At 49.1% G+C, this 20,177-nt stretch overlaps 2 protein-coding genes across 7 annotated transcripts in view; one reads left to right on the plus strand and one right to left on the minus strand.

Annotated features, from left to right (window-relative positions):
- The window catches only part of ZNRF1 (zinc and ring finger 1), a gene marked incomplete at both ends in the record, with an annotated part of 101,706 nt that extends 100,760 nt beyond the window's left edge, over positions 1–946 (minus strand). For both annotated transcript variants that reach the window (XM_080702924.1, XM_080702923.1), the window contains one exon: positions 523–946. In XM_080702924.1, the coding sequence (XP_080559050.1) occupies positions 523–946 (424 nt within the window). The remainder of the gene's footprint in view (positions 1–522) is intronic.
- Positions 947–13,825: 12,879 nt separating this feature from the next.
- The window catches only part of WDR59 (WD repeat domain 59), a gene marked incomplete at both ends in the record, with an annotated part of 81,437 nt that continues 75,085 nt past the window's right edge, over positions 13,826–20,177 (plus strand). For all 5 annotated transcript variants that reach the window (XM_080702049.1, XM_080702051.1, XM_080702050.1 and 2 more), the window contains one exon: positions 13,826–13,879. In XM_080702049.1, the coding sequence (XP_080558175.1) occupies positions 13,826–13,879 (54 nt within the window). The remainder of the gene's footprint in view (positions 13,880–20,177) is intronic.

Here is a 20,177-nt window from a genome sequence, read left to right on the forward strand (position 1 = left end):
AACAGATCTCCAGTAGGGTGGCAAAATTGGGCATCCTCCTCTCCCGGCGAGGGTGAGAACCCTCATCCAAGCACCACTTGCCCTCAATTTTACTCCTTTCACACTCTTTTTGTTTGGGAGACACTGTCTGGTCAAACTGGATCCGTTCTCGGTTCACCGTGAGGTAGCACAATGCTGCAGTAGCAGGCGCCCAAGCCGACCGCTGTAAGCCCGACCAGACCTCTCCTCTGAGCATGGGGATGCCGATTCATGGGACTCCAACGGGCAGGGTTCACGCTGCCATCCACAAGTGAACACACGCCTGGAGTCCCCAAACGCCCAGCTCCGCAGTCCTTGCAGAAAGCCTCTTTTCTAGATCGGAGGTATCCCATTCATCCTCCGGCACCAGGAACCGAAGGAAAGACAGGCGGAGGCAGGAGCGCGCTCCATCCCCAAGCCCGGGTCCGCGAGAGAAGGCACCGGCGCCCCGGCGCGCCCTCCCCGTACTCCACCCTCCGAGGCCTCCGCCACCCAGAGACTCACCGCTGTGCGAGCTGAACCACCTGGGTGCGATGTGCAGAGGTAGAGCATCCGCCAGAGAGGCTCGGGAGCCCAGGTACAGCATCCCGTCTCTATGGTGACCGCCGCCGGTCTCCTGGTAACCATTGCCATGGGCATAGGTGGAGTCGGACGCCGACCCTCCGCCGCCGGGCGCCCTCTCGGAGTCGCCGGTCCCCCGGGAGGCCGGGGTGTAGAGGCCAAAGGGCACCCCTCCGGCCGTGCTGGGGTCCATGCCCATGCCCGCCACCGAGCTGACCGAGCGGCTGCGCGGCCCCATGGCTCCGCCGCCCGTCCGGTAGTGCCCAAAGTGGGGCGCCCCTCCCGGCGGGGGCACGGCGCTGTCATCGGTGGAGACCCCCGGGAAGGGGCCCCGGGAGCGGGCCGTCGTGCTCTGCTTGCCCCCCATGCTGGCCCGGCCCCGGCGGGGCGGGAGCCTGGAGGCCGAGACCCTCCCCCACTTCTCAGCAGCGGGGGGAGGGCTGGGCGAGCATAGAGGGGGAGGGAGTCAAAAAGGAGACCGGAGGGAGCAAAGGAAAAAATTAAAAAAAAAAAAAGGCAGAAAACCTGCGGGGCGGAGGGGGCGGGCGGGGACCCCAAACTCAGGATCTAAGCCATCCGCGCCCGGGCGCGCTTCCCCCGCGGTCCAGCAGGCGCCGCCGCGGGCTCGGGCAGGCCGCCGCAGGGCCGGGAGGCCGGGCGCCGGCGGCCCCGCTCGGCTCGCCCGGCGGCTGCGGGTCCCGCGGAGCCCGGGAGCCGGCCGCTCGCGTCGCGCCCTCGCCCGCCGCCGCCGGCCCCGCCAGCCGGCCGCCCGCCCGCTCCCCGGCAGCGCTCGCCGGCGCCGCGCCGCCGTGGAGACAATGGAGGGCGGCAGAGCGCAGGCGCGGCCCGCGCCCCCTCCCCCTCCCCCGCCGCCGCCCGCCGCGTTAACCCCTTCGGCGCCGGCCCCGCGCGCCCCCGGCCCCGCCCCCGCCCCGGCCCCCGCCCCGGGCCAGGTGCCCTTCGCGCCCGGGGGTCCCCGAAAGAGGCTCGGGGCTCGGGGGCGCGGGGGAGGGGCGGCGGCGGTGCCCGGGGGTGGGAGGGGACGCCGGGAAGAAAGGAAATCACTCGGTACGCCTACCTGGCTCCGAGGGTCACTGGGCGAGCTCCCCTCCCGGCCCGAATCTGCCCCCACAGCACCCTCTGGTGGACGTGCTGTCCGCTCTCTCGGCGACTCCCCAGCCGAGGACCCCATTTGGGGGGTTAGGGAGTTCGCTGTTAGAGGGGTAATTGTGCCCTGGGGCTCTTAGGACTCGGGAAGGGGAAGGAAGGGCTCGGAGCACATTAAATCACAACTTCCTATTTGGGGGTTTGAACAAGTGAGTCGATTTCTTAGCTAAAATGGAATCCTCAAAATCAATAGGTATATGATTAAAAAAAAAAAAAGAAGATATGGACAAGGAAATAGAATCAAGTAGCCAGAAGTGGTCTTCCTTGTGCTAGTGGATTTTGGTTGGTTGGTTGGTTCTGGAGATTGAAATTAGAAGCAGTCCACCTCCACGCTGCATCTCCAGCTCTTTTTGTGTACTTATCTATTTATTTATTTTGAAATAGGGTCTCTCTAGGTTGCTGAGATCTCCCTTCGTTGCCGAGGCGAGTCTCAAACCTGCCATTCTCCCGTCTCAGCCTCCCAAGTACTGGGATTACAGGTGTGCACCATCATGCGGAGCTATGTGCCACACATTTTGACATACGCCACAAGACAAGGGTACAGTGAGCATTGAATAAATATTTGTCAACCAAATCTGTATTTTGCAACCGACAGTCACCTTTCCACTTCAGTCCCTGTGCTTCGGTCATTCATTCATTCATACACTGAACAACTTTCTGGACGGCCAAGTGCTGGCTATGAGCATCCTCTAGTCTCTGGCCTGACTTTCTTCCTCTTAAGTGTCCCCAGATCCTTCCAGACTGAGGAGCCCCAAACAGAAGAAATATTAAAAGAAAACTAGACAGGCATGGTAGTGCACACTTGTAATCCTAGTACTTGGGAGGCTGAGACAGGAGGATCATGGTTTGAGGACAGATTCAGCTACTTATTGAGGCCCTTTGCAACTCAGTGAAACCCTGTTTCAAATTAAAGAATAAAAAATAGGGTTAAAGGTCAGAGGTAGAATGTCCCCGGGTTCTATCGCAGAACCACAAGAAAACTTTTTAAAATAAAGAATAAAAATATAGGGCTGGGGGTATAACTTGAAGGTAGAATGTCCCTTTGGTTTTAAACCCCAGTATGGGGGGGGGGGAGAAAAAAGAAAAAAGAAAACCAAAAAGATAGATGCTGATTGCAGATATTGATTTTTCCAGTGTGACTCGCCTGGAGACACAGCCTGGAGAGACAGGAAGACAGCTATTTGCGAACATGGAGTGCCCGAGACTGAGCAAAAGTCCTGCTCAAGGGGACTGAGATATTGTATGAGAAAGAGAAGTAGCAGAAAACAAAAGGAGCCCAAACCAACACATTATCTGCATGTCCCTAAGTGGGGAGTCTGCGCAGCTCAGATCCAAGTGACTTATCTGAAGAGAAATAAGAAATTTTACACCTAACCCAGTTTCCTCTCAGAAGGACTCTGGTGTCAAAAGAGGAATGCTTCAGTACTCTGCAGGAAAACAGTATCGGAATTCTTGATAGACCCTTAATGGGGAGATTGCACTCAATTACCACTGTAACCATCCAGGTAGTTTTTACTTTTAGAAAACAGCCTGGCAGTTCTTCAAAAAAAAAAAAAAATTAAACATAGAGTTACAATTCTATGTAGCAATTCTACTATTAGGTGTATTTCCAAGAGGAATGAAAACATATCCACAAACATACTTGTACTCCCAGTGTTCATAGCAGCATTATATGAAATAGCCACAAAAATAAAACAACTCTAGCCGGGCGTGGTGGGCACGCTTGTCATCCCCGCGCTTGGGAGGCGGAGACAGGAGGATCGCGCGGGTTCGAAGCCAGCCACGTGCGCTGGCTTAGGAGACCCTGTTTCCAAATAAAAAGCATAAACATAGGTCTGGGAGTGTAGCTCTGAAAAAAAAGTAAAACAACTCAAATGTCCATCAACCTATATACAGATAAACCAAGTTGTTATAGCCATACAATTAAATATCATTCAGTCATAAAAAAAAAGAATAATGTAGCCGGGCATGGTGGCGCACACCTATAATGCCAGCACTTGGGAGGTTGAGACAGGAGGATCTCAGGTTTGAGAACAGCCTCCCCAGCAGTGTAGCAAGACCCTCAACAACCTAGTGAGATCTTGTTTCAAAATAAGAAGTAATGAATGCCCCTAGGTTCAATTTCCAGTTAAACACATGCACGCGCGCGCGCACACACACACACGTACAGATAATGCCACAACATGATTAAATCTTGAAAACACCATGCAAAGTAAAAAGAATGGAGGGGAGCATGAACTCTTAAAAGCTGTTGGTGGGATCGCAGATTGGTACAGTTACTATGGAGACAACGTGGAGATTCCTCAGAACACTGGGAATGGATCCACCGCATGATCCAGGTACGCCGCTCCCAGGAATCTTTCAAAAGGGATTGAAATCAGAATATTACAGTGATAATGCATATCCATGTTTATATAACACAATTCACAGATTAGGGAACCAACCTAGATGTCCATTAACAGAGGACTGGATTGCAAATTATGGAATACACACACTAATAGAAATTTTATGGTATTGAAGATTGGATCCAGGGGTATTCTACCTCTGAGCTACGTCCCCAGCCCTATTTTGTTTTTATTTTGAAATAAGGTCTTGCTGGGTTGCTGAGTCTCACTACTTGCTGAGGCTGTCCTTGAACCAGTGATCCTCCTGTCTCAGCCTCCCAAGTACTGAGATTACAGGTGTGCACCACCACACCTGGCGCACACAATGGAATTCCACGCGGTAATAAAGAAGAAATTATGTCGTTTGCAGGAAAATGGATGGACCTGGAGAACATTATGTGAAGTAAGACTATCCAGTCACAGAAACTGAAGGGTCATATTTATTTTTTATCAATGGAAGTTAGAAAGTAATTGGGATATAAGAGGGATTTTATTTTATTTTTTTATTTTTATTTTTTGTGGTACTGGGGGTGGAACCCAGAGGCTTTCTACCTCCGGGCTATACTCCCAGACCCATTTTATATTTTATTTGGAAACAGGGTCTCACTAAGTTGCTGAGAGCCTCACTAAGTAGCTGAGGCTGGCTTTGAACCTGCGCGATCCTCCTGTCTCAGCCTCCCAAGCACGGGGATTACAAGCGTGTGCCACCACACCCGGCTCCTATAAGAGGGATTTTAGATAACGAGGGAGAGAAAGCCCAGAGGAGCGATTGAAGGTCTAGAGAAGGTAGGAGGGATTAATGAAGAAACACTTCCATTGATATTATGTACATATGTGAAACTGTCAGTGCTGATCTCACTATCGTGTATGGGTCCGGGGGGAGTGGAGAGGGAGTCCGGGAAGCCCGCAAGTGCTGTGCGCATGTGCATCCTTCTCAGTCTCAACTACATTTTTATGTGATACCACAATGCGCCAATAAAGGTATATAAGTAAAATTAAAAGGAGCCAGTCATAAAGGGTATATATTATATATGAAATGTCCAGAATGGTCAGGCGTGATGGCGTATTTTTGTAACCCCAGCGTTTGGGAGGCTGAGACAGGAGGAATCACGGTTCGGTTCACAGACATCCTCAGCTACTTAGTAATGCCCTCTGCAACTTAGTGAGACCCTGTTTCAAAATAAAAAATAGGGCAGTGGGTGTGCTTGGAGGTCGAATGCCCCTGGGTTTCATCCCCAGGACTGTCAAAAAAAGAGTATTGGGCAGGAGGGTGTTGCTTAGTGGTAGAGCTCTTGCCTAGCGTACACAAGGCTCTAGGAAGAAAAAAAATAATAAGGAGGAGGAGAAAAAGAAAGAAGATCCAGGTAGAGGAGACAAGGTCAACCTGCATATTCTGCACTGATCCTAGCCCCGAGGCTGGGAAGCAATCATACCACCCATGCTGGAGAGGGCAACATCACCACGGACACCTTGAGAGCCCTGATCAAAGACCTGAGTACTCCAGGCTGACGTTGTTCCCACAGACCCTCGCCTGTCCACCAGGTGTGGTCCTGCATGGCTGTTAATCCCAGTACTTGGCAGGCTGAGATGGGGGAATTGCAGGCTTGGGGCCAGCCTCGGCAATTTAGCCAGTTCCTGTTTCAATATTTAAAAATAAAGTAGGGTTGAGGGTGTAGCTCAGAGGTATAACACCCCTGGGTTCAGTCCCTAGTACCAGGAAAGAGGAGGAAGAGGAAGAAGAAGAGGAAGAGGAGGAAGAGGAGCAGCTGGCCAGGTGCAATGATCTCTGCCTGTCATCCCAACCACTCAGGAAGCTAATGTAGGAGGATTGCAAGTTTGAGCATAGCCTGGACAATTTAGCAAGCCCCTGTCTCAAAATAAAAGTAAAAGGGCTGAGGGTACAGATCAATGGGAGAGTGGCCCTGGATTCAATGCCCAGTATTAGAAAAAAGCCTGCCAGACGCAAAGCCTGACTCAGGCTTGAGTATACATGCCTTCTGCTCTGAAAACAACTATGTTCAGCTTGCTAATAAAGTTCTTTTTTTTACCTAGAACCTGACTTGACTTGCATCATTCAGTTCTTTTCTGCCGTGTATCAAGAGGCTGGGAGGTCCGAGTAGAGGTGGTCTCTGCCTCTGGAGAAACCTCCTCAAATCCCCAGATGGTGACAACTTTGCCTTATGCAGAAGAAGAAATAAGACTAGAAAGATAAAAGGCTGTGTTCAAGTTGCACGGCCAGCTATTGGTAAAAGCCAGCCAAGAGCTGGGCGGGGTGCCACTCGCCTACAAACCCTCTACCTGGGAGGCTGAGACAGGAGGATCACAGGTTTAAGACCAGCTTCAGCAACTTAGTGAGGCCCAGTTTCAAAATAAAAATAAAGTAGAACTGGGATGTAGCTCAGAGGTAGAATGCTTCTGGGTTCAATACCTAGTGTCTGTTTGTCTGTCTGTCTGTCTAGCCAGCCATAGCCCAGTATTTCTGGGTTTGCTTTATACCCTTTCTTTCTTTCTTTCTTTCTTTCTTTCTTTCTTTCTTTCTTTTCAGACCTGGGGATGGGGATAGAACCCAGGAGCATTCTACCTCTGAGCTATACCCCCAGCCCTATTTTTTATTTTTTACTTTGAAACAGGGTCTCACTGAGTTGCATATGGCCTCACTAAGTAGCTGAAGCTGTCCGCAAACCGCGATCCTCCTGTCTCAGCCTCCCAAATGCTGGGATAACAAGCGTGTGCCGCCACGCCCGGCTACCCTGATTTCTTATGGCCTGAGTGACCTGAAGTAGTTTGCTGATAAGGGCCCTGTGACCCGCACCACACGTTGAGGTCTACTTGGCAAGTGACCTCCAGTGAACCTGAGTCTCTGATTCAGGCCAGGCCTCACCTGTGAATCTCAGAGGCTCATAGCAATGCAGAAGCAGCAGAGCTCTCGCCTTACTCCAGCGCCCCCACCCTTTGATGCCAGTGTCTTGACACTGGGTGAGACAGTGTGGGCTGGAGATTTTGAAGAGGAAGGGCCCAAGGAGGGAAGCGGGGAGGTGCGAAGACTCTCCAACTCCAGAATGCTTTTTACCTTGGAGAGAGAAAATATCGAGAGACAGAGAGCTCCAAAAGGCTTGAAACTCAAAGTACTTTCTGTGCCTGCAGTCTGTAACAGGCAGATCTTGAGAGCTAGATAAAAATGGACGGAAGAGTGGGAGTGGGAAGGGTGATGGGATGAGGGTGATGGGATGCTCAGGCAGGCAGGGCGATCCTACTGGTTTGGGTTGGAAGCAGGTGGTCAAGGTATATGTAGACACATTGCGCTTTGGGATATCTCCTTCCCTATCTATACCAGTATTTATTTATTTAGTTATTTTGTGGTACTGAGGATGGAACCTAGGGGCATTCTACTTCCTAGCTACACCTCCAGTCCTATTTTTTATTCCTTTTTTATTTTTGAAACCTCACTAAGTAGCTGAGGTGGCCGCGAACCGCGATCCTCCTGTATCAGCCTCCCAAATGCTGGGATTACAAGCGTGCGCCACCACGACTGGCTAGACTTTGTCCTTTTGTGATGGAGAATTCAGAGGATACTGGGAGGCTGGAAGAAAGGACCTTAGAAGAGAGTGGAAGTCAGGACTATAGCAGAATTTTTTGATTTCGAGAGAGGGTTTCGGAGCCGGGCGTGGTGGTTCACGCTTGTAATCTCAGCATTTGAGAGGCTGAGACTGGAGGATCATGGTTCGTGGCCAGCCTCAGCTACTTAGGCCCTTTGCAGCTCAGTGAGACCCTGTTTTAAAATAAAGAATAAAAAAATAGGGCTGGGGGTATAGCTCAGAGGTAGAATGCCCCTGGGGAGAGAGAGAGAGAAAGAGAGAGAGACAGAGACAGAGACAGAGAGATTGATTCAGGATTTTGCTGGGATGTCTAGGTTTGTCTCGGACTCTTGAGCTCAAGTTTCTCCTACTTTAGCCTTCCTCCCAAGTCAAGTGCTGGGACTACAGGGATGGGTCTCCACACCTGGATCAAGGAGGTTTTCTGTGTGTGTGTTTGGTACTGGGGATTGAACCCGGGGGCATTCTACCTCTGAGCTACATCCCCAGCCCTGTTTTTTTTATTCTTTATTTTTTTTGAAACAGGGCCTAATTAAATTGTGGACGGCCTCACTAAGTAGCTGAGGCTGGTCATAAACCTGCGAAACTCCTGTCTCAGCCTCCCAAGTACTGGGATTATAAGCGTGCGCCACCATGCCCGGCTCTCAAGGAGTTTTAAAGAGAAAACCTGACGGGTGGATAGGAAGGAAGGAAAGCAAGGGGATTTTTTAGAATAACTGGTGATTCTGTAATTCCTTCTAGATGTTAAGAATTACAAGCAGAGGCCTTGAGCAGCTTTTGAAATTACTTTTAGTTTGCACAGAAGGTGTCCTTCTGATCTTGACAGCACTCTGGGGCCATGACTTTATATGTTGTTTGTATTCATTCGTTGGAAAAATATTCATAAAGTAGCCTGTATATGCAGTTACCATGCAGGCCCCAACAAAATGCACCTGGGTCTTGTTTTCCTAAAGGTTGAAAATAAATAATGAATCAAAGTATTTAGGAGCGGGTCATGGTGGCACACCCTTGTAATCCCAGGACTTGTAAGGAGGATCGCAGGTTCACAAACAATCTCAGCAACTTAGTTGAGGCCCTCTGAAACTTAGTTGAGGCCCTCTGCAACTTAGTGAGACTGTTTTTAAATTTAAAAAATAGATAGATAGATAGATAGATAGATAGATAGATAGATAGATAGATGGAGCCAGGCATGGTGGAGCACACTTGTAATTCCAGCATTTGGGAGGCTGAGACAGGAGGACACCCTGGTTCGAGGACAGTTGTTTCAAAATAAAGAATAAAAGTAGGGCTTGGGGTATAGCTCGGAGGTAGAATGCCCCTGGGTTCCACTTCCAGTATGCAAAAAAAAGGGGGGTGGGGGTATGGCTCACAGGTAGAATGTCCCTGGGTTCAATCCCTAGTAACACACATGCACACGCACATGCACACGCACACAGTGTTTCAGAGGCTGAGACAGGAGGATTACAGGTTGAGATCAGCCTCAACAACTCAGTGAGGCTCTGTTTCAAATTTAAAAATAGATCTGGGGGTTCAGTTCAGAGGTAAAATGCCCCTGTTTCAATTCCCTGTATCACAAAAAATAAAGAAGAAGAAAAAAAACCCTTTGTATTATACTGAGAAGCTTAACTGTCACCTTCAAGATACCATTTCAGGTCCCCCACGTAGGCTGTTCCCTCCTGGCACATTGCTTGCGAGTCTATTATAATAGACGATTCATTTTGCCAAGTACGTACCTATTGTAGAGGGACCGACTGTTCCAGTTTTCTTGGTACTGAAGGGTTTTCTGAGAGGCAGGACTCTTTCCTGGACACGGTGCTAAAACCTGGAAAGCCCCAGGCAAACAAAATCTGTAGATGAATCTGTCTTTTCCTTTACATCCACACCTTCTCTCTATTCAAGCTGTAACTTGCACAAAGAAATAGTGATATTAATAACAAGGACAATAATAGTTTATACTAGAGCACTTACGGTGTCCCAGGCCCTGTGCTTAGAACAAACAGCCAAACCAGGTTAAGTCATCTGCGTTCATGTAACCACACGGAGGCTAAGCCAGCCAGGATTTGAGAGCGTGGGACCGAAGGGGAGCATCTACTATGCTAAGACAATGGCTCTCAAACTTTTTGATTTCATGATTCATATACACTGTCAAAAATTATTGAAGATCCTAAGAAACGTTAATGTGGGCTAATGTATTGATAGTAAATATTACAAACGATAATGGATAATTAAAAATATTCATTAGCCGGGCGTGGTGGCGCACGCTTGTAATCCCCGTGCTGGGGAGGCGGAGACAGGAGGATCGCGCAGGTTTGAAGCCGCCGCGCTGGCTTAAGAGACCCTGTTTCCAAATAAAAAAGTATAAAATAGGTCTGGGAGTGTAGCCCAGAGGTAGAAGGGTTTCCAGGAACCCCAGTACCACCAAAAATAAAATAAAATACATAAAAATATTCATTAGAGTTAAACTTCAATTCACATTAGTGTCTGTGCGTGTGTGTGTGTGTGTGTGTGTGTGTGTGTGTGTTACTGGGGATTGAACCCAGGGGTGTTTTGCCTCTAAGCTACACCTTTAGCCCTTTTTTATTTTTTGTTTTGAAACAAGGTCTGTCCTAAGTTGCTGAAGCTGGTCTCAAACCTGTGATCCTCCCATCTCAGCCTCCTAAGTACTGGGGTTACAGGTGTGGACCACCATGCTCGGACTCACTTTACCATGAATAAAACTTTTTTTTTTTTTTTGAAGTACTAGGGATTGAAGTCAGGGGTATTCTATCACCTCCAGTCCTATTTTTTATTCTCGTGTGTGTGTGTGTGTGTGTGTGTGTGTGTGTGTGTGTGTTACTGGGGATGGAACCCAGGGGCATTCTACCTCCAGGCTACACTCTCAGCACTATTTTTTTAGTTTTATTTTTAATTTTTGAAATGGCCTCACTGAGTTGTGAAGGGCTTCACTAAGTAGCTTAGGCTGTCCACGAACTGCAATCCTCCAGTCTCAGCCTCCTGAATGCTGGGATTACAAGTGTACAAAACCATGCCATGCCAGACCCTATTTTTTATTCTTTATATTGAAACAGGATTTCACTAAGTTGCAGAGGACCTCAGTAAGTAGCTGAGGCTGGTCTTGAATCTGCGATCCTCCTGTCTCCCTCCCTGTCTTCCTCTTCCTCTTCCTCCTCCTCCTCCTCTTCCTCCTCCTCCTCTTCTTCTTCTTCTTCTTCTTCTTCTTCTTCTTCTTCTTCTTCTTCTTCTTCTTCTTCCTCCTTCTTCTTCTTCTTCTTCTTCTTCTTCTTCTTCTTCTTCTTCTTCTTCTTCTTCTTCTCTCTCTCTCTCTCTCTCTCTCTCTCTCTCTCTTGCCATTCTGGGGGTGGAACACAGGGGCTTTCTACCTCTGGGCAACACTCCCAGACCTATTTTCTATTTTATTTGGAAACAGGGTCTCACTAAGTTGCTGAGAACCTCACTAAGTAGCTGAAGCTGGCTTCCAATCTGCGATCCTCCTGTCTCAGCCTCCCAAGTACTGGGATTACAAGCGTGCACCACCATGACCGGCTCTTATTTCTCATTCTAAAATGTTCTGTTAGCCAGGCATGGTGGTGCACGCTTGTAATCCCAGTACTTGGGAGGCTGAGACAGGAGGACCATGGGAAGAGGCTGAGACAGGAGGATAACAGGTTTGAGACTAGCCTCTCTGCAACTTAATGAGTCCTTGTTTCAAAATAAAGAATAAAAAATAGGGCTAAGGGTGTAGCTTGGAGGTAGAATGCCTCTGAGTTAAATCCCCAGTACCACAAAAAAGAGAAATAACTATATTTTCTAAAACCAAAAATATGTTTCTTGAAATAGTGACAAATTTTTATTTATTTTTTATTTTTTTATTTTTGGTGGTACTGGGGGTGGAACCCAGAGGCTTTCTACCTCCGGGCTATACTCCCAGACCTATTTTATATTTTATTTGGAAACAGGGTCTCACTAAGTTGCTGAGAGCCTCACTAAGTAGCTGAGGCTGGCTTTGAACCTGTGTGACCCTCCTGTCTCAGCCTCCCAAGCGCGGGGATTACAAGCGTGCGCCACCACGCCCGGCTGTGGCAAATTTTAAAATATTTGGCTTACTAGAAAACAGCTGGATTATCACATCTGCTTCTATAGTCAATTGGCTGCATTAGTTCCAAGTAGCCTCCAGAAAAATCTACTGTACACTGATGAGAGAAAGTGAAAATAATGTCTTAGTAGGGCTGTGAAAATTGTTTGCCTTCCAAGATCCCCTGAGAGTCTCAGGGTGCATCCTCAGGTCAGGAACTAAGGATCTGCAGGTTCCTTGGCTACATAATGGAAAGAATTTCATCACACACTAGTCAGAGACATGGACAGAGGTTTGTTTGAGAAAAAGGGAAGAAATACACATTCAAGAGAGAATGTGGGCCAGGTGTGGTGGCGCACGCTTGTAATCCCAGCATTCGGGAGGTTGAGACAGGAGGATTGCTGTTCAAGGACAGCCTCAGCTACTTAGTGAGGCCCTCTGCAACTCAGTGAGACTCTGTTTCAAATTAAAGAATAAGAAATAAGGCTTGGGGGTGTAGCTTGGAGGTAGAATGCCCCTGGGTTCTATCACTAGTGAGAGAGAGGGAGGGAGGGAGGGAGGGAGGGAGGGAGAGAGAGAGAGAGAGAGAGAGAGAGAGGTGAGAGAGGAGAGAAAGGAGAGAGAACGTAGTTTATCCCCAAAAGAGGAAGACCTATGTGGGAAGTTCAGGGCTCTCTTATAGGGGACTTTCATGAGGGGTGGGCTAGAGGAGGTGTGTGCGGATGATCTCAGTTCAGTAGTCCCCGAGGCAGTTTATGGTGGTCTGGTAGTCCGGTCACCTTTCAGAGTGGATGATCTCAGTTTGATAGTCATGAGGCACTTCCTGGTGGTCTGGTAAACCTTAGGGTCCTCAGGTTGATCGGAGTCCTCCTTAGCTGACTGACAGATAAGCTGGAGTGTCCTAAATTATGGGTTTCTCGAAATATTGTATCTGTGTTGTTATCAATGCACAGGACAATTATAGTTTCTTTTAGTTAACTCTAGGATCTACAAATTTCCCAGGAATTTGGGAGGGTCACGTCTGGGAAAGAGAACTGATCTGTGGACTAGAGGCTGAAGCTGAATTGCTCCAGGTTTTTATATTAAAGTTATATTTTACTTTTCCTTTCTGTCTCCTCTCTACCTACTTATTTCTTCTATCCTACATAAAAAGGATTGCGGTGGTCACGGAGCACTTGAGAGGTGCTGCTGTTCTGTATGAAGCAACAAATTGAACATTGAGACATTTTTTTCTCTTGGTACTAGAGATTGAATCCAGGGGCATTCTACCTCTAAGCTACACCCCAGCCCCCTCCCCTTTAAGTTCTTTTTTAAATAATGTGCTTTTATTGGTCATTATAGTCTCATAATGTAAATCATGTTGACAATGACATATATGCACACAGCACTCCCCCCCCCCCCGGTTTTTGAAATAGGATCTGGGCTAAGTGGCTGAGGCTGGTGTCCAGTCTTTGATTCTTCTGTTTCAGCCTCTCAAATAATGAGATTACAGGCATTCCCCCCCCCCCCCCAATCCTGGGGCATTAAGACTTTTCAAAGCCTTGATGAGGAGGCATCAGGAAAAGAAGTCTCTTCAATTTGCACGAAAGTTGGGTATTGATTTGTAATTAGGGTCTGGGAGAATGCCGGAGACACCACGGAGAAGGCGGTGGAGGATAACAGGATTCTTCTGCCCTGGTCCAAATCCTAACCTGCAAACTCTTGTGTGGGCTAAGCTGTGAACGACTTTGGACTACAATTCCCGGCAGAGCTCGCGGCAGGGGGCGTGCCCGTAGCTGCCCGGCGCGTGGGTGACGCGAGCTGATGACGGACAGGGGGCGTGTCTATTTGGGGGGCAGACTCGGCACCGCAATTGGAGCAGACGGAATAAGGGGCGGGGCCTCTGTTTGGGTCAGCCAATAGTTAGCGGTCAGGGAAGAGGGAGCCCGGGGCGTGACCGGCTGGACTCACCCGCGCCGTGGGTCTCTACCAGACGCGGGTCCTGGGGTCCGGACGGCTCCGTCTCGCGTCCACCGCGGCCGGGGAGGGAGATGGCGGCGCGATGGAGCAGCGAGAATGTGGTGGTGGAGTTCCGGGACTCCCAGGTGAGCGGGGGGGCCGTGGGGCACGCGCCTCCGCGGTTCCCCTCCCCCACGCCGCGGCACAGGTCCAAGGGCCGCGGGAGACCCCTGATCCAGGCGGGGGAGACGGGCCAGGGGCGACCTGGGGCTGTCAGGCCTGGCAGGGCCGTTGGGGGCGCTGGGGCGGCCGCGGTCCGGGCTCCCCGCGGGCTTAGCGGGGTGGGGTCTGCGGAGGAGAGGCGAGCAGCGCCGGGGGGCCGCCGCCGCGCTCAGGGGAGCGAGGAAGCACGGCCCGGCGACCGGCCCCAGAACTTCCCTGAGCCTCAGCGGCGTGGGTTTGACTCCGCCTCGCAGGATTTCGGGGGTGGATTCAGTAAACGCTGTTTGCAGAGTGCTTGGATTCAGAGCTTGAGCGAGTATGTGGTTGTTGATGCTCGAGTAATGGGAAATACCGTGTAAGAGACCGGAGTGTACACTGCACTGCATGTATTGGTCAGACCCTCCTGCCGCAGACCCTGCCCAGCCATCAGGCTACAACCTGTTTTTTTTTTTTTTTTTTTTCTTTCTCTCGGTATTGGAGATGGAACCAGGGGTATTCTACTTTCGAGATACACCCTCAGCCTTATTTTTTTTTTTCTTTTTCTTTTTGAAACAGGGTCTCACTGAGTTGCAGGGGCCTCACTTAAGTAGCCGAGGCTGTCTGTGAACCCGGATCCTCCTGTTTCAGCCTCCCAAATGCTGGGATTACAAGTGTGCACCACAGCACCCGGTTTACAACCTCCGTTTTCTTACTTTAGAAGACATCATCGGACCTACCTCACAGGATGGGCATGAGGATTTTGAGGTCAAACATTTAGAAGGTGTGGCACGATAGCTGAGCACGGTGGCGTATACCTGTAACCCCAGTACTTGGGAGGCTGAGACAGGAGGATTGCAGGTTCGAGGCCAGCCTCAGCAGTAAGTGTGGCACATTGACGGGTACTTGGCAAGTCTCAAGAAATGTTTGTACTTAGGATTTTTTTTTTTAACCGTTGATCTATGTGTATTATGTAGATTTTTTTTTTTTTTTTGTGGTACTGGGGTTCCTGGAAGCCCTTCTACTTCTGGGCTACACTCCCAGACCTATTTTATATTTTTTATTTAGAAACAGGGTCAAACCAGCGCGATCCTCCTGTCTCCACCTCCCAAGCGCGGGGATTACAAGCGTGCGCTACCACGCCCGGCTAGAATTTTTTCTTCTTCTATATGTTAGACCAGTAACTGGCCTTACCTTGTGATTTTCCTGTCTCAGCTTCCTTGGGATTACAAGTGTGGGCCACCATGCCTGGTTCACATTTTCTAATTCATGAAGAAAACATGCGGAGTAACTGGGTGTCACACCTTTATTTCAAAAAGTAAAGCTGATTCCCCTTTGGCTGCACAGGCTCCGACCCCAGAGCCCTGTTCCACTCATTACGCCACGGTGCCTCAGGGTGAGAGCCCTTCTACAATAAAAATCATGACCCCCTTCCCTGCAGGTAGCACAGTGTCTTGATGATTTTCTTTGCTTATTCAATATGGATTTATTAAATACCTTTCGTGTGCCAGAATTTTATTCACTCGTGTTTTTCAACAAGTGTTTATTGAGCTTCTACCCGGTGTCCACTGTGCCCGGCATGCTGTTGGGACTGAGTTGGTTTACACTGAAGGAAATCCAGATTACAGTAAGCAAGTGGCTTCTCCTTTTTTTTTAAATTTTTATTTATTTATTTATTTTTGGTGGTACTGGGGGTGGAACCTAGAGGCTTTCTACCTCCAGGCTAGCTATTTTTATATTTTATTTGGAAACGGTCTCACTAAGTTGCTGAGAGCCTAAGTAGCTGAGGCTGGCTTCGAACCCGTGCGATCCTCCTGTCTCCGCCTCCCAAGCGCGGGGATTACAAATGTGTGCTACCATGCCCGGCTCTTTTTTTAATTTTATTTATTTATTTATTTATTTTTGGTGGTACTGGGGGTGGAACCCAGAGGCTTTCTACCTCTGGTCTATACTCCCAGACCTATTTTATATTTTATTTGGAAACAGGGTCTCACTAAGTTGCTGAGAGCCTCACTAAGTAGCTGAGGCTGGCTTCGAACCTGTGCGATCCTCCTGTCTCAGCCTCCCAAGTACTGGGATTACAACCGTGCGCCACCACGCCCGGCTTTTTTTTTTTTAAGGGAGACTTTTTTTTTTTTCTTGGACTGGGGATTGAACCCAGGGCGGTGCACTTACCAGGCAAGCACTTTGCCACTGAGCTCCATCCCAGCCCGCGGCTTCTCCTTTCTAAAGCCCCATCTTGACTTTCCTCACAAGCGGGACTGTATGGAGAAGCCTGCTCTGTGGTGCCCTCTGATAAGTAGCCCCCGTGGGGAATATGACCGGCAGCTCTTGGATGCAGGGATCCGGAAGCACTTTGCATTGTTACCATGGCGTCTTTGCATGGCCAGTTCTCCCAAGCAAGGTGCCAGGCTTCTAGGGAAACAGAACCATATTGCGGTTCCCCTCCTTGTCACTTGCTTTCCCTGGGGACGGTGACAGGACCAAATCCTGTACAGTGTGTCCGAGCCTGCTAATTTGGAAGAGACTAATCTGCAAAACCTTTAATTCTCACAGAAGCCCAGGTAGTCTCACTCCGACTTCCTGACGGAGATGTAATTGAAGAGGCTTGCAGAGAGAGAGCTGACACATACATTAGGATGCTAAGAAGTAGGAGCAGATAATGAAACCTAAACAGCAGTTGTCAGAGTAAGAGAACAAAGGAAACTGGGCAGTTGAACTGCCTTGTGGGAGTTTCTGTTCTTTGTGATTTTTCTGTTTAATTGAAAGGACACATCTGTAGTGTGAATTAGTGTGGTTCTGCGGTTGATGTTAGTGATGTTTGGGGAGGGCAGGAACTCATTAACAATTTCAAGAATAGAGAGAAGAGAAAATTAAATTTATTCGTATTGCCTTTTTTTTTTTTTTTTGCAGTACTTGCGATTGAACCCAGGGGCATTCTACCTCCCGAGTTCTACCCCCAGACCTATTTTTTATCCTTTATTTTGAAATAGGCCCTCACTGAGTTGTGAAGGGCCTCACTAAGTAGCTGAGGCTGTCCGTGAACCCGCGAGCCTCCTGTCTCAGCCTCCCCAGTAGTGGGATCTCAAGGGCGCGCCACCACACACGGCTGAGGTTTGGATTTTACTTTCTTGCACTACAAGACACACAGCTCTCATCTTGTCTATTTCCTGCCCTGGTCCTAAGGTAGCTGGTTCTTCAAGGAGCCCTGGTTTGTTTTATTGGAGAATGAAAATAAAAATCAAGACCTGGTGCTGGATGTGTTCATTACTTTAGATGTCATTGCTTCGAGGCCCTCTCAGCTGACGGAGCAAGGAAATACATCCGTGTGCACTAATCCATGTGTGTACACGCAGATACATCCATGTACACTAATCCACGTATGTACGCGCAAATACATCCGTGTGCACTAATCCACATATGTACGCCCAAATACACCCGTGTGCACTAATCCACATATGCACGCGCATCTGCAAACGTTTCCGCAGGTCACCTGTAGGTTAAGCTGGCCGGGAACACATTGTGGCCGGCCCCTCCTGCTGGCTAGTGACTTCGCAGTCTGAGGTGAGGAGCCTGCCTCCCGCCCTCCCCCCATTCCCATAATTGCTGGGGCCCAGGGCACCTGTGAACTGGCTCGGAGCTGCCCTATTTTTTTTCCCCTTTATTTTGAAACCGGGTCTCACTGAGTTGCAGAGGGCCTCACTAAGTAGCTGAGGCTGTCCGTGAACCATCCTCCGGTCTCAGCCTCCCGAATGCTGGGATTACAGGCGTGCGCCACCACGCCCGGCATATTTTTTATTTTTTATTTTTTGAAACGGGATCTCACTGAGTTGCAGAGGGCCTCACTAAGTAGCTGAGGCTGTCTGCGAACCGCGCTCCTCCGGTCTCAGCCTCCCGAGTGCTGGATGACAAGTGTGTATCACCCCACCTGGCTATCTTAGGTTTTGAAATATGGCCTCAATTTTAAGTTGCTAAGGGTCTTGCTAAATTGCCAAGGCTGGTTTCAAACCCATGATCCTCCTGTTTAGCCTTCCAAGTACTGGGATTACAGGTTTGCACCACTGTGCCTGGATTTCTGGTTAATTTTAAGGCTTGAATGCTGCCTTTTCCCCAGAACATATCCCTCTCTAAGACCCATTAGAAGCCGGGCATGGTGGCTCACGCTTGTAATCCCAGTACTTAGGCGGCTGAGACAGAAGGATCACAGGTTCTCGGCCAGCCTCAGCTACTAGTGAGGCCCTCCGCAATTCAGTGAGACTCTTTCAAAATAAAGAATAAAAATTTTGCTGGGGTGTATCTCAGAGGCAGAATGCCCCTGAGTTCAATCCCCAGTACCGGGGGAGGGGGAGGATTAGTACAGGGTCTCACTATTGCTGAGGCTAGCCTTGAATCCTCCTGTCTTCCAAGTACTAAGATTACATACCTGTGCCACTGGGCCTATCTCACAGTCGGCCAGCCATGCTTCTCAGTGAAGGATTGGTGGGATCACTTCCAAAATCCAAGTTTTTAGATACCAGCCAAGAGCCACCCCTATGAGCAGGCCTTTGGAAGGATAGCAGTCTCAGGCCTGCTATACCTCCCTCCCTACCTACCCACCTACCCACCTACCTGCTTGCTTACTTTTCTTTCTCTCTTTCTTTCTCTTCCTTCTTTCTTTTTGTAGTACTAGGGATTAATTTCAGGCATTCTGTCTCTGAGCTACATCCCAGCCCTATTTTATTTTTTATTTTGAAACAGGTTCTCACTTGCTGAGAATCTTGCTACATTGTGGAGGCTGTCCTCAAACCTGTCATCTCCCTGTCTCAGCCTCCCAAGTACTGTGATTACAGGCGCTCCCCAGGCCGAGTGTGCCGGCTCTTTTGTGCACAGTGCTGTGCAGAGTTGCTCTGAGGAGTAAATGAGATTAGCAACGCAGAGTAGTTGGCACAGTGATGGGCATATACTAAGTGATTGGTAATGTGTTTATTTTCAGTATTTTATTATCAATTATTTTGCTTTTTGGGGGGCTGTGTGTATAGTACTGGGGATGTAACCCGGGAGGTTCTACCTCTGAGCTGCACCTCCAACCCTGTTTTAGTTTTTATTTGGAAGCAGGCTCTTGCTAGATTGCCGAGAGTCTCCCCGAGTCTCTGAGGCTGGTCTTGAACCCGCGTCCTCCTGCCTCAGCCTCCCAAGTACTGGGATTACAAGTGTGCGCCACCATCCCTGCCTGGCTCAATTGCTATCGCAATGCTAGGACGTTGACCTAAGGAAACGACAGATGGGCCCCGAGAGAGAGACTTGGAGCTGAGAGGAGCTTTGGAAGTCCTCTCTCCCTCTTACTTTACGGATGAGGGCCTCAGCCCTGCAGAGGTGAGACGATTCACCGCGTGGGCCCCGCCGTGTGCCGGGTGCTGCCTGAGCCTGAGGAGGTGAGGATGCTCCCATTTTAAGGGGGGGCTTCCATGTAACACCTCTTGCTGAACGTGCGAACTCAAGCCGTGCATGGGGGGTAGGCATTAGACAAGGATGGCTCAAAGATAATTTTGGCAGCAGCGGCAGTCTTAATTTAATAGAGATTGGATCTTGTCGTCTGGAATGGCCCGATCCTTTTCATATCAGCGGGCTTCAGCTTGTGGTTTTAGCGTCTGAAATCCGATAGTGCATACATTACCGTCTTTGCTGGGGCCTCTGACCCAGCTCTGATTTGCATGACTGGGTGTTACTGCATCATGGGGAGGATGGAGAGGCGGAGTGCTTTTGTTTTTTGCGAACAGATCTTTCTTACCCAGCTGGGTTTCAAAGAGGAAGAATCGATCTCTTTCCTAGTCTTTTCAGGTAAGCAAACCCCAGCTTTTGTTTTGTAGATAGCAAAAGTCCTCTATAGTGAGGCTGTCCTTTGCTTTCAATCAGGGTAGAAAGATACCCTTACGAAGCTGTACGATGAATTCTTCCCAGAGAGATCAGCTTTCTGAAAGACTCCTTTGTGTTTGTGCCAAAATTTAACCATAAGTCCAAAGTGGATTTTTTCGGGGTGAGATATTGGGGATTGAACCCAAGGGCACTGTACCTCCAAGTTTCATCGTCAGCCCTATTTTTTTTTTTTTTTTTTAATGTGGTACTAGGGATGGAACCCAGGGACATTCTACCTCTGAGCTACACCCCCCAGCCATATTTTTTTTTATTCTTTCTTTTGAAACAGGGTCTCACTAAGTTGCAAAGGCCCTCCTGAGTAGTTGAGGCTGGCCATGAACCTGCAGTCCTCCT

This window comes from Muscardinus avellanarius (assembly GCF_963383645.1).
Source record: "Muscardinus avellanarius genome assembly, chromosome: 10".
Taxonomy (NCBI): domain Eukaryota; kingdom Metazoa; phylum Chordata; class Mammalia; order Rodentia; family Gliridae; genus Muscardinus; species Muscardinus avellanarius.